Genomic DNA, 18,705 nt, shown 5'->3' on the forward strand with positions numbered 1-18,705 from the left:
CCTGAACATATTAACTATTCATCCCAGTTTTAATTTTGTTTTAATAAAACATTTCTCTACAGATATTAAATACTTTCCACTAAATCAAGGCTGTAGGGAAAAAAGAGAGAGAGAGAGAACTAAATTTTTTCACTGTATCATAGCCTATCAAACTATTTCAGCAGATGGAGATTTTAGAACTCAGTATATAGACAAATGCAATGATGTACATTTTTAAAAATCTGTTAAGTTTGATACCTGTTTCCACAGTATTTTCTGTTTCTGTTGTCTCCAGCCCATCCATGCTGTCCTCATCTTCCACTGTAGTTTTTCCTCTACTTCGAGGCCTACATAGAAATACATAGAGTTAAATGTTAAATGTTAAGGATTACAGTTATACTTAACATAAAGAAGTTGAAGGTATACATAATAAAATAATTTAGGCAATTTTTACTACATTCTACCATATCAAATAGTAAATATCACATTTTAGAGTCATTTTTTCCTCAAACCCAGACCTTCCTTATACATTGAATGTGAAGACAGGCCCAGATTAATATATTTTGTCATCATAACTTTTTTTTTTTTTTAGATTTTATTTATTTATTTGACAGAGAGAGAGACAGCCAGTGAGAGAAGGAACACAAGCAGGGGGAGTGGGAGAGGAAGAAGCAGGCTCCCAGCAGAGGAGCCGGATGTGGGACTCGATCCCAGAACACCAGGATCACGCCCTGAGCCGAAGGCAGACGCTTAACGACTGTGCCACCCAGGCGCCCCCATAACTTATTTTCTTAAGTATTCTTTATATTAGACTCTGTCCCTCTTTTGAGCTGACCTTGAGATGACCCTCTGTTTACAGTAGTGATTTTTAAGCACCTAATGGGTTATTTGCAAAATTCACACACCAGGTTATATCTCTATATCTAGTGAAATTGAGGAATGATGCCCAGATGAGTGTTTTTTTTTTTTTTTTAAGATTTTATTTATTTATTTATTTGACACAGAGAGAGCCAGCGAGAGAGGGAACACAGGCAGGGGGAGTGGGAGAGGAAGAAGCAGGCTCCCAGCGGAGAAGCCTGATGTGGGGCTCGATCCCAGGACTCCATGATCACACCCTGAGCTGAAGGCAGAAACTTAACGACTGAGCCACCTAGGCGCCCCCAGACGAGCATATTTTTAAAACACTTCCATACATGGAAGTGATGCATATTCTTGGAAACCACTCAAAAAAAATTTTGTAAATATTGAACATAATCTAGTCACACATCTTACAAATGTAATGCAATTTATGAAACTCACTTCAGTAAAGAGTCGTGGTAAGGTGAGATTCTTTGACCCAAAGCAATTTAAAAAAAACAAAAAACACTAATGCCTTTAAATTCCGTGCTATCTCAGAAATTAAGGATAGAAATGAGTTCAACAACAACAACAACAATTTCTGAACACATAAGAAAAAACAGGAAATTACATATTCTAAAAATTTAGAAGTTGACAGTAGTACTCAGGTAATTTCAGAGCTTTAAATTATTTTATTACTCAAAAAGACACAAACTCAGTATATGAACTGAAAAACACTGAGGGCAGAAAATAATAAAGGATCAATAATATTAAAAAATCAAAAAGCTTTTTTAAACAACAGAAAATCTATTTAAGTCTTTCTGAAATTTAATTAAATGATATTAATCAAAACCAAAAAAGGAAATGTAACATAAGAATTTTCTGAAGTTGAAGCAATCAGAGTCTAAGTAGTTTTATATATGAACAATTGCACATTGTCGAGTCACTCCTACCCCCAAAGAACTTTAAAAGAAAACACCTGAACCAAAATCCTAACTAATATATCCAAGAACTATGGTTGAAAAAAAATTTGTTAATAAAAAAATCTAAGTAAAATATTAGTAAATATCATCAACATGCAAGTATGATTTCATATAAGAAATTAGTCAATATAGGGGCACCTGGGTGGCACAGCGGTTAACCGTCTGCCTTTGGCTCAGGGCGTGATCCCAGCATTCTGGGATCAAGCCCCACAGCGGGCTCCTCCGCTATGAGCCTGCTTCTTCCTCTCCCACTCCCCCTGCTTGTGTTCCCTCTCTCGCTGGCTGTCTCTCTCTCTGTCAAATAAATAAATAAAATCTTAAAAAAAGAAAAAAAAAGAAAAAGAAATTAGTCAATATAACATAGTCGACCAAAGAGACAAAAAGACAAAACAGCATTGTTTCAAACTTCATGAGCAAAGGGGAAAGAGACAGAACTGAGTAAGAGACTACACAGACTAATGGGGTTTAAGCATTCCAAGGCTGATTGTATTGCTCATGGAAAAAGGGAGAGGATAATTATTTTCAGGATTAAGTAGTTATGTTTAAATTTAAAAGAAAACTTTAAAGCAATCAAAGGGGAAAGAACGGATGAGATGAGTAAAGTCTGACTAATACAACAGCAGGCAAAAAGGAAAGTAAAAAATACATAATACACAGAAAAATAAAAAGATTAAAAAATTAAATAAAAATACAAGTTTTCACTGCCTTCACTAAACTACATTCTAGTGAGAAGAAATATCTGTTACTCTTGTAAACAAATAAAACACATACAACATCAAGAAAATACAAATGGAAAAAAGGAAGGATGAGGGATTATCATTTTAAATAAGATACTTATTAAATAAACTTTACAAAATAAATTTTATATGAGTAAGGGGACATTTCAGTAGAAATCTGAAGTACAAGAGAAACCACACCATGCAGATATCTGGAAAAGGAGCACTACAGTAGAAGGAACAGCAAATGCAAATGAGTATATATGAGTATATATGAGTATATGCATGTTAGAAGAACAGTGTTTCCAGTGTTGAAAAATACACTGTGGCTGGAACAGAGTGAGTGAGAGGGGCAGTAAGGAGATATGAGGCCAAAGATTTTTTTTTTAAATATCAATTTTTTTAGAAACCTATAGACCAATATAAGGACTATGTCCACAGAGACTGGAAATTCTTGAAATAATTCTAATATGACTGCTACAATGGAATTGAGAATAAGCAAATTAATTCAAGAGATATTATGGAGGCAGAATTTACTTTAAATCTTTTCTTTATGATTCTTCATGATTATGAACACTCACTGCTAAAGAAAGGGGGAACATGTATGACCTAGCTGGCTTTGTCATTTAATCTTCCAAGCCAGTGTTTAGTTGCTCTGTTTTATGTTTTTTTTTTCTTCTCTACTATCCTGACCCTTGATTAACTTATTGTTTTTTTGGCACAATTGGCGTTATTTCACATTTATTTTATCTAAAGGTGGGGGGAGTGGGGAATGTGTGCATGTGTATCAGTTGTCTATATTCCTCAAAAAGAAATTTTTAATTTTTGCTTTGCTTCTTTTCCTTCTTATTCCTCTTAATTCCTGGTTTTGGCACCAATAAGGCACGTGTTTTACATTCATCAATCCATCAGAACTCTTCTCCTTCTGCTCAATGGACCAACTTATCAATATCATGTCATTTTTAAATTTCCCATAGTTCATTCACATCTTTTTATTGCTGCTCACTGGCTTCTGGTATATATGATTGTTCTGACTAATCACATGCTGAATTTATTTTTTTCTGAATGCAAAAGATAACAGTCATACTTTGTGAAACCCATATCAGTAAAAATCGATGTATACATTTTCCATTTCCATATTGCATTCAGATGTTCCCAATTTGGGTTTTTAATAGAACTTTGAAGTCTCATTACAAATGGCAACCTAAAAATTATTTATTTCAATCTTTCTTTGGCTTTTATTCCTTCTTCTCTTTTTCTTTTGTATCTCTTAACCTTTCATTTTAGTTCTGATTCATTCTGCTGCAAGGAAATTTGAAGTAAAATAATACCACTAACAATTCGAGAAAATTTTCCACCAAAAATCCAATGTTCCACATTAATATTATAATTTAAAGCTAATTTGAGTTCCTAAAATAATATAGTAGACTTCTATTTAAAGCCAATAGGAGTAAGGAGGTTCAAATTACTCTCCAGCCATAAACAACTAGAACATCAGACAAAATATAAGAAACATCCATTATTTGACATTAAATAAAAGGCAAGGACAGGACTGTAATCCCTGGGCAATAGGAAACAAACAAGGTGAAACCTACCATCACAAAGGCTCTCTGCATGGAGTTAATTTACAAACTGTAGCACAAAGAGGGGAACTCAAAGACTGGGAATTGTACTGAAATGAGGACACAGAAACCATCAATTCAGGAGGCTAGAAACTATGAGAGAAAGTACACAAGGGGAGGGAGTTATACAGGGAAACAGATCCAGACATCTGCCTAAGGGTACCCTTAAGTTTTTATCTGAATACCAATCTGTATAAAAGTGGTATAAAACCCCAAAAGGCTGAACAAGAACAAGTTCCAAGGAAAGAACAATTACTGCACAGCTGTAATACAAACAAGTCCCAAAGCTCCCAGAGCTAGGAATCAGTCCTGTTCCCTCTAGCCAGAGTGCCAAGAACTCGTAGACTATATTAACACACGCAGTAAAGACCGGAATAGAACATGACTTTAAAAGTAGTCTAAATGAACTCTACAACAACTTATCTTCTAGACCATCCCTAAAAGAGTTCACAAATAAGCCTCAACGGAATCAAAATTTTCCACAACTAACAGGCAAACACACACACACACAGCATTTGTTAAAGTACTACAACAAAATCTAGCTTTCAACAAAAAAATCACAAAGTATGGCATCCAATAAAAATTTACAAACTATACAGAAAAGCAGGAAAATGTGAGTACTGACCAGAAAAAAAATCAAGGACCAGAAAACAACAGAGACATAGAAGGGACAAGCATGGACATTAAATCAGCTATTATCAATATGTCTCCTATGGAGACATGGAAAATGAATGTGAGGAGAGAAATGGAAGATAGTAAAAAATGTTAAAAATGGAACTCACAGGTAACAAAAAAACTCAAATAAAATTTTCACTTTCCGTGATTAACATCTGACAGAAATGGCAAAAGAAAAGATGACTGACATTAAAGATACAACAACTAACCAACATGAAAGACAAAGTGAAAAAAGACAAACACAGCTACAGAGCCCTTTGGGACGATAGCAACCAATCTAACATGTCAGGTTGGAGTTGGAGGGAAGCAAACAAAAATACATGCATGTTTAGTGAAATACTAGCTGTAAATCTTGCAAACTATATAAGATCCAAGAAGCACAACAAAATCATTCACACACATACACACACACACACACATAACAGTAACTTTATAGTCAATCTGCTGAAATAGAGTGATAAAAGAAAATCTTAAAAGTAGCCAAGGATAAGATGTATTATTAACTGGGTAAGAAAAATAAGAGCGACTACAAACTTCTCATGTAAGCCGGAAGACAGTGAAATAACATAATGGAAGTGCTTGGAGAAAAATTAAAGGAAAAAAACCACCCATAAACCTTAAAACATGCATCAAAAAGCATCCTTCAATAACAAAAGTAATGTAAAAGCTTTTTCAAACAAATTCTTCAACAAACCTTCATTATAAGACATGTTAACGAAATTCTTCAGACAAAAGGAAAATGACGGTTAATAAAAACCTGGATCAAGATATCAGTATGCAAAGGAATAAAAACTGGTGGAAATGGTAAGTATGTGAGTAAATATAAAAGACCTTTTTCTCGTTTTTAATCTTCTTAAAAGTTAACTAGCTGCTTAAAGCAAAAACTATAATTTATTCCAGAGTACATAATATATATATAATTAAACTATACGGCAACAGGCAGTGCCTGGGTGGCTCAGTTGGCTAAGCATCTGCCTTCACTTCAGGTCGTGATCCGAAGGGCCTGGGATTGAGCCCCGCATCGGGCTCCCTGCTCAGCAGAGAGTCTGCTTCTCCCTTTTTCTCTCACTCTGCCTCTCCCCTGCTTGTGCTAATAAATAAATAAAATTTTTTAAAAATTAAAATTAAAATAAACTGGCAACAATAGTTCAAAACACAGGAAAGTAAAAATGAAAGTATACTGGCATACACATCTTATAGTACGTTTGCAGTGACAAAATTACTTGAAGGAAGACTCAGATAAGTTAAAAATGTGTAATATAAACCGTAGAGCAACTCCTCTATGAAAACACACACATGCACAGCTTGTTAGTCAAGTACAGACAGAAGAGAATCCAAAAAAAAAAAAAAAAAAGTGTTTCATTAACCCAAAAAGGTTGGGGGGATAAAAGGGAATGAAGAAAAAAATGGGACAGAGATAAAATACAAAACAAGCAGATTTAAACACATTCATATCAATAGCTTTGTTAAGTATCAACAGACTTAACGCTACAATTAAAAAGCAGAAATTATCAAATCTTGTTAAAATGTCCAAACTACCCAAAGCAATTTACAGATTTAATGCAATCCCTATCAAAATACCAATAGCATTTTTCACAGAATTAGAACAATCCTAAAATTTGTATGGAACAAAGAAGACCTCAATTGCCAGAGCAATCTTGAAAAAGAAAAACAAAACTGGAGGTATCACAATTCCAGATTTCATGTTATACTATAAGACAGTAGTAATTAAAACAGTATGATACTGGCATAAACATACACATAGATCAACGGAACAGAATAAAAAACTCAGAAATAAACCCACAATTATATGGTCAATCTATGACAAAGGAGGCAAGAAGATACAATGGGAAAAAGACAGTCTCTTCAACAAATGTCTTGGGGAAAATGTACAGCTACAGGCAAAAGAATAAAACTGGACCACTTTCTTTCATGATACACAAAAATAAAGTCAAAATGATCTAAAAGCCTAAATGTGAGACCTGAAACCACAAAAATCCTTGCAGGCAGCACAGTCAGCAATTTCTCTGACATCAGCCATAGCAACATTTTTCTAGACATGTCTTCTGAGACAAAGGAAATAAAAGCAAAAATAAACTACTGGGTCTACATCAAAATAAAAAGCTCTGCACAGCGAAGGAAACAATCAACAAAACTGAAAGGCAACCTACTGAATAGAAGACATTTACAAATGACATATCAGATAAAGGATTAGTATCCAAAATATATAAAGAACTTAAACAACTCAACACCCAAAAAACAAATAATCCAATTAAGAAATGGGCAGAAGACAGGAACCGGCATTTCTCCAAAGAAGACATAAGATGGTCAACAGACACATGAAAACATGCTCAACATCACTCATCATCAGGGAAACGCTAATTAAAACTACAATGAGATATTAAAACTACAATGAGATATCACCTCACATTTGTCAGATGGCTAAAATCAAAAACAAAGGAACGACAGGTGTTGGCCAGGAAGTGAAGACCAAGGAACATTCATGCACTATTGATGGGAATGCAAACCGGTATGGCCACTGTGGAAAACAGTATGGAGGTCCCTAAAAGCTAAAAAACAGAACTACCCTATGATCCAGCAACCACACTACTGGGTATTTACCCAAAAAATACAAAAACACTAATTCAAAGAGATACAAGCATCCCTAAACTAATAGTAGCATTATTTACAATAGCCAAACTATGAAAGCAGCCCAAGTGTCCATGATAGATGAATAAAGAATATGAGGTATACATTTGTAAAAGACTATTATTCAGCCATAAAAAGGAATGAAATCTTGACATCTGCAACAACAGGGACTGAGCTAGAGAGTATAAGGCCTAAGCAAAATAAGTCAATCAAAGACAAATCCCATATGATCTCACTCATATGTGGAATTTAAGAAACAAAACAAGTGAACAAAGGAAAAAAAGAGAAAGAGAGACAAACCAAGAACAGTTTCTTAACTATAGAGAGCAAACTGAGGGTTATCAGAGGGGAGGCAGATGGGGGGATAGCCAAAATAGGGGATGGGAATTAAAGACTACACTTAGCATGATGAAAAATATATATATTAAATTAAATTAAAAAGCAGAAATTATCTGTTTAAAGAGCAAGACCCAATTATATGCAGTCTATAAGACGCTTTAACTAAAAAGACACTTAAAGGATAAAAGAACAAAGAGAAAAATATAATGTGACAATGCTAATCGAAAGAAAGCTACAGGACTATATTATTAAACAAAGCAGACTTCAAACAAGGAATATTATAAGAACCAGAGATAGATGTTACATATTGATAAAAACGTCAATTCATCAGAGACAATAATCCTGAATATGCAATGCACCCAATGCTTCAAAATACCGATAATTGAAAATAGAAATATTTAAGTCCACAATTATATACTACAACACTGCTCAATAACAGACGTAGACAGAAAATTCAATAAAGACACAGGATACTTAAGACTACTATCAACCAAGTACACCTAAATTGACCATTACAGAATACCCTACCTAATAACAACTGAATACCATACTCTTTTCAAGTATACAAATCCCAGAATAATCCAAACTGTAGCACTTAACACCAAGTTCAACAAATTTAAAAAGACTGAAATCGTACCAAACATATTTTCTGGCCTAATGGAATTAAACTGGAAACAAACAAAAATTACATAAGCAATATCTTCAAATATCTGGTAAACACACATATAATTCTAAATAACCCACTAGTCAAGAAAGAAATGAGAAGGAAATTGGAATACTGCTTGAACTAAATGAAAATGAAAATAGAACATTTCAAAATTTGGAAGATTCAGGTAGCAGTGAATAAAGGGAAATTTACAGTTTTAAATAGTTGTATCAGAAAATAAGAAAGATCTCAACTATAATAACAACATAAGCCTCCACTTTAAAGAAATTAGAAAACAGGGCCGCCTGGGTGGCTCAGTCCATTAAGCATCTGCCTTTGGCTTGGGTCATGATCCTGGGGTCCTGGGGTTCTGGGATTGAGACCCACATGGGGCTCCCTGCTAGGCAGAGAGGCAATCTCTATCAAGTAAATAAAATCTTAAAAAAAAAAAGAAATTAGAAAACAAAAATCAAGTCAAAACCATAATAAAGACATAATAAAAAGCAAAAATCAGGGACATAAAAACAAAATAAAAGAGAATTTTGAAAATCAATGAAATCACCCCCCCGAAATCAATGAAACCCAAAGATGATTCTTTGAAAAAATTAATAGATGATTTGCCAGCAAAAGTGATGAAGGGAGAAAAAATACATAAACTACCAAGAGAAAAATTGAAAGAGGGGTTATCGCTAGAAAGACAATACCCATTAAAAAGAGAACAGGAAAATATAAATAATTTTATCAATAAATCAACATCTTAAATGAAATGGTCACAATCCTTGGAAGGCACAAATTACCAAAGACTCAAGACTAGAAATGGAAAATTTGAATAACCCAATGTATATTTTTAAAGTTGAATTTGTAAGTATAAACCTTCCCACAAAGAAATTTTCAATCCCAGATGTCTTTATTGACAGATTCTATCAAATGTCTGAGAAATAATACTAATCCTACACTATATCCAGGAAATAATGAAGGAAGAAACACTTCCCAACTCTATGAGGTTGGCATTACATTGACAGCAAAATCAAAGACATTATATAAAACCAATATCCATCACAAAGACCTGTTCCACAGAATAAAAAACAGAACACTCCACCCATCAATTTTTTACATATACTACACCTGCCATACCAAATCAAAATAAAGATACTGCAAGAAAATAAAATTATAGCCTGTTTTTCACTTTAAAAATACATATAAAAATGACAAAGATTATCAAGGGGTTCCAGCTCTAGATAAGATGGAGGAATATATGCCAAACTTTTACTGCCACTGAATGCAACTACAAAACATGGATATAGGGCAACCATCTTGGGTCCCCTCCCTCCTCAGGAGCTTTGTACTATCACTTTGCTATCATTCAATAAACCTTGCTTTGCTGCCCATCACACACACACACACACACACACACACACACACACACACACTGGATATAATGCACGGAACAACTATTTGAGTTTCCTTAAAAATACAGAACAGCAGGATGATCAGGAACAGACACCAGAATTCAAAGAACTGCCAAAGTATCACTAAGTTTACTATTTTACCTCTCCGGTATCCCCTGGCCTGAGCTCAGCACAGTCTGACACCCAAGAGTCAGTGCTGAGATGCAGACAGCCTGACTGAGCTACCCCAAAACCTGCCCACGGTGGACCTGATCCTAATAAGTATAACAAAGACTTTCAGGGATTGGCTAACAGACCCCTGGTCAGGTTGCAGACTGACCACTTGGTACTGCACACACAGTACAGACAGAAATAGCACTGCAAAAGCTCTGAAAACTAAACTGAACTTACCACAGCCCATAAAATGCTGGTTGAAACCTGTAGCCTTGTGCACCCAGGCCAAGTTCCTGATAAATCAAAAATATCAACATTTCCATAAGGTGTCTTTAAAACCCACAGTCTTATAACAAAAGATTCAAGATGTTCAGAAAACAATCCAAAATTACTTGATATACAAAATGTCAAATCACATGAAAAAATACAATGAATAAAAAGGCCAGTGATAAAATGACACAGAAGCTGAACTCATCTGATGAGCACTTTAAGGCAGCTATTATTAAATGAATAATTTTGAAAACTCTTAAGACAATATTTAAAATAGATATCTGCAAAGAAATAGAAGATATAAAGAAGAACCAAGTGGAAATTTTAGAAATAAAAATTACCAAAAAAACAAAATAATAAGCTATTATTAGAAACAAACAATAAATGATAGGCCTTAACCAAAACAATAATTACACTAAATGTAAGTGGACTAACTATTCCAATTAAAATACAGAGATTGTCAGAACCAATTAACACATGACGCAACTATATTCCATCTAGATGAAACTCAATTCAAATGTAATGACATAATTAAGGAAACAGATATACCATGCAACACTAATCCAAATTAAGCAGGAGTGGCTATCCTAATATCATACAAAGCAGACTTCAAAACAAAAAAATTATCAGATGTGTGAACTATACTCAAATAAAAAAATGTTTTTAAGGTACCAGGGAAAAAGAGGGACATTACATATTAATAAAAGGGTCAAGGGACACCGGGTGGTTCAGTCAGTTAAGCATCTGCCTTAGGCTCAGGTCATGATCTCAGGATCCTGGGATTGAGCCACAGCTCTCTGCTCAGCAGGGAATCTGCTTCTCCCTCTCCCTCCTCCCTCTCCCTCTGTCCCTCCTTCCTCACTTGTACTCTCTCTCCCTCAAATAAATAAAAATCTTTAAAAAAAATAAAATTTAAAGGGTCAATTCACCAACAACACATAATTCTGAACACATATGCACATAACAACAGAACTTCAAAATACATCAACCAAAACAATAAAAATTAAAGGTCAATTCACCAACAACATATAATTCTGAACACATATGCACGTAACAACAAAACTTCAAAATACATCAAAACAAAAAACCAAACTACCGGGGCGCCAGGCTGGCTGAGTTGGTAGAGCATGTGACTTTTGATCTCAGGGTTGTGAGTGAGTTCTAGCCCCATGTTGGAGGAAGAATTTACTTAAAAAACAAAACAACAACAACACACCACTACATTATTCTCACTGAATGCTCTTAACTATCCTGCTGAAGTAGGTACTACTGTTCTCATTTTACAGATAGGCACATTCAAATTCAGAAAGCTTAAATAAGTTACTCAAACTTAACTGGCTGAAGCTAAACAGCAGTGAGGGTGACTTACTGGAGAGATCCATGAACTCGTTCTACTGAGGTCTATGAAACTATTGGTTCCTCCAAAGCCTAATTAAAAACAATTTGTTGGAACACACCTAGGGCCAGTGCCTGTATTTACTACCAAAGCCATAGGTTTAATTCAGAACTCCACTACTCAGGCCTTCACATATCAAATGGGCAAGGAAAAGATCTTATAAGCTCAGGGTCCACCTCTCCTCTAAGCGTTTTAGGATTTCACTACACTAGCCAGGGACACATTAACCCACACACTCTCAAAAAAGAAGTTAAAAGCATGGACCTAAACAAATAACTGTACATCCATATTCATAGCAATATTATTCCTTCTAGAACCTCACTCCAATAATTCTTCAGCCTTACAGGATCTGCCAGTTCATCTACCCTACCAGCTTCTCAGAGTCCAACTAAGAGGCAGCTGTAATGTAGCAGTTACAAGCATGGACTCTGGAGCTTGCTGCCTGGGTTAAAAATGCTATCAACTATATGACCCTGTGCAAGCTGCTGAAACTCTGTGCCTCAATTTCCTCATCTTTAAAATGGTAATAATAGCACTACCCCACAGGATTACTCCAAAGATTAAATGTAAAGCCTTTACTGGGGGATGGATGAAATAGGTGAAGGGGATTAAGAGGTACAAACTTCCAGTTATAAAATAAATAAGTCACACAGATGAAAAGGACAGGACAGGAAATACGGTCAATGACATTGTAATAACATTGCACAGGGACGGTAACTACATTTATCACGGTGAGCACTGCGTAATATGTAGAATTGTCGATCACTACATGGTGCACCTAAAACTAATATAACACTGTATGTCAACTGTACGTCAGTAATAAAAAGAAATTTGTTTAATGCAAAGTACTTACAATGTCAGTTACCTGGTAGACACAGACTGTTAGCTATAATCATTGTGACTCTCTCCTGTTCCCCTTATCTTTATAACTTCCGTCCCCGTCTTGGATCCCATGTCAGTAATTATAATCACTCTGTTCCATATATCCTCAATAATTTCTGCCTTCATTTCATTCAGTTATATTTGCCTGGCAAAAGTCAATCCTGACTAAATCAAACCCTCCACTTACTTTGGCCCTGAATTCAAGCTGAGGAACAAAGACCCAACTGAGGCTACTACTTTAGCTTCGCAGTTCTAACCCCACAGCTCAAGCAGCCACTCACTGCCACCCAGCAGTCTTTCTACTTTGGTCAGTTTACTCTCTATTACCTTATAGAATTGTTCCATACCTTTCTAACCTTCAAACGTAAGACTTTCCATTCTTCACCCTTCAGCTCATAGAACTTCAATGGCAAAACATAGGTAGTGAGAAAAGTTTCCATATCCTTCTCCTACCAAATCCTCCAATTGTCCTGAATTCTTTTCCCATCCATATACCTTACCTTCTCTCCTATTAAACACACTATCTATGTTCCTAGCTAACACCAATCCCTCTACATGTGTTCTGGATCACGTACTCACCCCTTTTTATGAACTTTCCATCTACAGCTATTCTCTTCTTCTCCTGCTTTGTAAGTTATTCCTACTCTGAAAATCAGTCCCATCAGCATATAAAGTTACTGCAATAACAATAATCTTCCAAGAAAAGAAAACCCTCTCTGGACTCCACATCCTCTCCTAGCTACTGTTCGTCTTCTCTCCATGATCCTTACAGCAAAAGTCCTTGAAAAAGTTCTGTACTACGTTCTCCACTTCAGCTCCATGCCTCTCTGAGTGTCCTTCCCCACATTCTACTGAAATGTCTGTAATCAGGGTCACTAATGAACAGAGTGACCATACAACTGGGATTGCCTGGACAGTCCCAGTTTAGGCCTGTCATCTGGCATAACGATTGTGTTCCCGTCACATTCAAAGATTTCTTGGTCAATTACTCTACCAAGGACTTACAGCCTGCCAATTCCAATGGACAATTCTCAATCCACCAAATGCTCATGTTATAAGGGATAATTTTCTCCTTGGTTTCTTGGACAAAACACTCCCCTGATTCTTCTACCACACTGGCTGCTCCACCTCACTTTCTTTTCTGGTTCTTCAGACCAGGAAAAATAGAGTGTCCAGGGCTCAGTCATTTGACCTCTTCTCTATATACAACAGGATCATTCCCTCAGTAATTTTTCACCTAGTCCCTTTACATGTATGCTGATAATCCCCAAATTCCTCGGTCCCCTACCTCTCCAGTGAATTACAGCTCATATTTAACTGTCTGCTCAACATCTCCACTTGGGAGTCAAACAAGCATCTCAAGTTAACATTTAAAAAAAACAAATTTCGGGGCGCCTGGGTGGCACAGTCGTTAGGCATCTGCCTTCAGCTCAGGGTGTGATCCCAGTGTTCTGGGATCGAGCCCCACATCAGGCCCCTCCACTAGGAGCCTGCTTCTTCCTCTCCCACTCCCCCTGCTTGTGTTTCCTCTCTCGCTGGCTGTCTCTGTTAAATAAATAAAATCTTTTAAAAAAACATTTTTTTTTTCACACCACACCTCTGAAATTTGCTCTTTTTCCAGGGTTTCCAACTCAATTGGTGCCACTATTTGAGTTGGCACGAATCCCCCAAGTAGCTCAGTTCTCTAACTTCATATTCCTCTCTCATACCCCATATATCTAATCAGCAAATCCTATCAGCTCTACCTTCAAGATATATTCCAAATATAAAATTTCTCACCATTACACTGCTAACAGCCTAAAGTCATCATCATTTTTTTGTTACTGTTTAATTGGGAATTATACAAGTAACCTTTACTGAGCATTTAGTATGTAAGAGGCACCATTCTATTACCATCTTTACTCTATACATGAATCATATGAAGCTCATAGAAGATAAAGAATATGCCCAAATTTAACAGGAATAGTTCCATAACCAACATTCTTAGCCATTGGCTATATTGCAATTAATGGCCTCCCTGTTTTCTCAGTGGCCCAGAGGCTCCCTAGACAATTCTGAATGATCTTTTTAAACCTTAAATCAAATCAGGACACTCTCTCCCTCTCAACCCTCCAATGGTTTCTCATCACACCTAGAATAAAACCCAAAGTCTTTATGTCCTATGAGGGCTTACATGATGTGCTTGTCCTTCGTACCTCATAGGCAAACATTCTCCTCCATAAACTACCATTCTGCTATACTGGCAATCTTGCTCTTTCAAGAACATACCTAATATGTTCCACCTCAGGGCCTTACACTTAAGGATTCCTCTACTCAGAACACTCTTCTCCCAGATACTTACATACTACTCTTCCTTCAGTTAGGTTTCTACTGAAATGTCACATCCTCAGAGAGGACTTTCCTTACTACTAAATCCACAAAATAGGGCCTGTCACTCACCATCTACTTCCCTGCTTCATTCTTGTTCATGCCCAACTTCACATTATATTTGTCACTTTATTAATCTGCATCTTAAACTAGAATGTAATCTCTATGAGGGCTGGAAGTTTATTCTTTTCACTACTGTACTCCCAACACCTAATAGCACTAGACATAACACAGGCACTGAATACACGTTCTGTTCAATGAAAACAATGGTTTTATAACTCTAATAACTAGAATTGAGATAATTACCTAACCATTCTGAAAACAAGCAAGTTATACTGCTGCTTGCTGTTGAACAGAAAGTTTCATATGCAGTCAAACTTTAAAAGAAAGCTACGTAACATAATACTGAATGTTGTATCATTAAGATAAATTTTAAAAAATAAGAGGTTTTAATACCACTCAGGAATAAACAAAACTGTCATTGTTGGCATATAACATCACTGGCATCCACTTTAAAAATACAAGTTACAAACAAAAGCAGACTGAGACCTATAAATACAGAGAACAAACTGATGGTTGCCAGAGGGGAGGCAGATGAAGAGTTGGGCCAAATGGGTGAGGGGAGAGGGAGACACAGCCTCCAGTTATGGGATGAGTAAGTCACAGGAATAAAAGGCACACCGTAAGGATTACAGCTAACGATACTGTAATAGCAACGTAACTGGACAAACGGACAAATGGTAGCCACACTTGCGGTGAATGTAGCATGATGTATAAACTTATTAAATCACTAAGTTGTACACCTGAAACCAATGTAACACTGTGTGTCAACTACACTCGAGAGAGAGAGAGAGAGAGAGAGAGAGAGAGAGAGAGATGGGCACCTGGGTGGACTCTTGGTTCTCCCTCAGTCAAGATCTGAGTCATGAGATTAAGCCAGACCACTTACTCAGGGGGGAGTCTGATTGAAGATTCTCTCTCCCTCCCGCTCTGCCCCCCCCACTCATACTTTCTCTTTTTCTAAAATAAATAAATCTTTAAAAGAGAGGGAGAGAGAAAGAGAAAAGTTAATCAACTGAAAAGCTGAGTTCTATAAGACTGTCAGATCAACACAGAACACGTAACACAGTAACCTTCCCATACATCATGTTGAACAGCAACAATAATCAATTCTTTTTTTTTTTTTTAAAGATTTTATTTATTTATTTGACAGAGAGAGAGAGAGAGAAAGCCAGCGAGAGAGGGAACACAAACAGGGGGAGTGGGAGAGAAAGAAGCAGGCTCCCACGAGCCTGAATCAGGGCTCGATCCCAGAACGCCGGGATCACGCCCTGAGCCAAAGGCAGACGCTTAACTGCTGTGCCACCCAAGCGCCCCGCAACAATAATCAATTCAAATGCAAACAACTAACCTGAAAAGACATACAATAATTATGTTTCTAAGAATAATTTTAGTAAGAAATAGTATAACTTTACTCAAGAACATAAAGAACCAAGCAAATTGAGAGACAAACCTAATAGAAAACAAGACAAAGAATACAAACGAGCAATTCAGAAACAAAATGAATGGAACCTATAAACTATGACACTGTTCAGTCTGTGACCAAGTAATCAGGGAAATCAAACAATGAAATGAAAAATGAAAAACACTGATAATATTCAGTAATATTGGGAATATAGGAGAGACAAAAACTCACACATGACAGCTGGCAAAGATGTAAATGCAACAGCATATACTGGAAGGCAATTTAGCAATAGCTATTAAAATATAAAATATGCACACCATTTATCAATTTCATATCTAGAAATGTATATTACCTCATGTGCATATCAAGATAACAGACACAGCTACATGGAAGGATGTTAACTATAGTACAAACAACATAAAAACTGGTCAAAGGGAACAAAACATGCTCTATCCATTTAATGGTTTTCCGTCTCTAGTCATCAAAACAATGAGACAGATCTATCTGTACTAATTTAGAAAGATCTCTATGACACAGTCTCATGAGAAAAAGTATATTACAGAATAATACAATTCCGTGTTTTATAAGTGTATACAAATGCATAAACATGCATATGTTTTACGTGTGTACATCTGTATATGCACGTGCACATACAAATACAAAGCAAAATATCTAGAATACGCACTCCATAACAATGATTTCCTCTAGAGGTATGGATGAAAACCGGGGTTCAAGGAAAGGCCTTTCATTTTTTACTCCTCATGAGTTTTTTATAAAGAGTATATATTCAGGGGCGCCTGGGTGGCACAGCGGTTAAGCGTCTGCCTTCTTGCTCAGGGCGTGATCCCGGCTTTGTGGGATCGAGCCCCACATCAGGCTCCTCCGCTATTAGCCTGCTTCTTCCTCTCCCACTCCCCCTGCTTGTGTTCCGTCTCTTGCTGGCTCTCTCTCTGTCAAATAAATAAAACCTTAAAAAAAAAAAAAAGTATATATTCAACTATAATTTAATAAATGGGATGGAGTTAAAAGATGATGTTTTTCTTTGGGAACCACTGGCAAAGTGTTTCGTCTTTTATGCTCTAGTAGTCCAAGGGTCATTTCTTATCCCACTCTATAGATACAGCAAACCTCCCAAAATCATACAGCATTCATCCATCTAATGATACTTCTTAGGAGTCATATGCAAAAATAAAGGAATAGTTTATTTATGGTTTCTGGGGTTGCTTATAATGATAATTAGAAATGCCTCTGTGTATGGGGCGCCTGGGTAGCTCAGTCGTTAAGCGTCTGCCTTTGGCTCAGGGCCTTCGGCTCAGGGCGTGATCCCGGCGTTATGGGATCGAGCCCCACACGTCAGGCTCTTCCACTGGGAGCCTGCTTCTTCCTCTCCCACTCCCCCTGCTTGTGTTCTCTCTCTCGCTGGCTGTCTCTCTCTCTCTCTGTTAAATGAATAAATAAAATCTTAAAAAAAAAAAATGCCTCTGTGACCAAAGCCTATGGCCTAATTTTCAACCTCTAATGTTTCTAACCACTACTGAGTCCATATAATGCCAAAAAACACCTGGAAACTAAAAATTGGTGCCCGGTATTATTTGGATTATAAGATGCAAAAAATCCTTGTGACTATTTTCTTCAATAATATGACTTATATCTATGTATGAGTATCTATATATACATACACAATAAAAATCAAGTCACAACATCACCATTCTATGGTCAAAGTATAATTTGATCTTTATGCGACCTAAAATATGTCACTTGTTGGATATTAAATAATTTCTCTCAAAAATATTATGAATATGTAATATTTTTAAAAGAGAAATAATAAATTCTCAATAAAAAAGCAAAGAATATGAACAGCAATTGAAAAGGAGAATGAAATGGTCTTTAAACACAAGACATTCAACCTCACAATTTTAAAAATAGAAACTGAAGCAAGGAGATATCATTTTATATATCAAATTAGCAAAGAGTGAGAACACCTTCACCTGGGCAGGTTACAGGAAAACAGACACTATGAGGATTGTAAACTGGATAACCATACCAAAAATATCCTAAATACAGAGCACAGAATATAGCTCTTATTTAGTCTCTTGTGTCAAAAGGGTTTAGAGAAAAATCTTCTGATAATTATAAAGACCAAAACACCATGCAAGTGCTAAGGCACTGGCCAAGGCAAATTTATGCAGCAAAAGGGCATTAAAACTAAAGCAAAGAAAAATCAAGACTAACTGTATTCCCGTTAAATAGCCAGTAATCATCACAGCAGCTCAAAATGGGCATAATCAGTTAAAATGGCATCATCCCTCCTACATAA

General features: G+C 36.2%; 1 protein-coding gene across 32 annotated transcripts in view; it reads right to left on the bottom strand.

Annotated features, from left to right (window-relative positions):
• KMT2C (lysine methyltransferase 2C) overlaps nt 1-18,705 on the bottom strand; it is a 272,539-nt gene that overhangs the window by 200,533 nt on the left and 53,301 nt on the right. For all 32 annotated transcript variants that reach the window (XM_048212977.2, XM_048212974.2, XM_048212973.2 and 29 more), the window contains one exon: nt 238-326. In XM_048212977.2, the coding sequence (XP_048068934.2) occupies nt 238-326 (89 nt within the window). The remainder of the gene's footprint in view (nt 1-237; nt 327-18,705) is intronic.

Source organism: Ursus arctos, unplaced genomic scaffold (genome assembly GCF_023065955.2).
Source record: "Ursus arctos isolate Adak ecotype North America unplaced genomic scaffold, UrsArc2.0 scaffold_3, whole genome shotgun sequence".
Classification (NCBI taxonomy): domain Eukaryota; kingdom Metazoa; phylum Chordata; class Mammalia; order Carnivora; family Ursidae; genus Ursus; species Ursus arctos.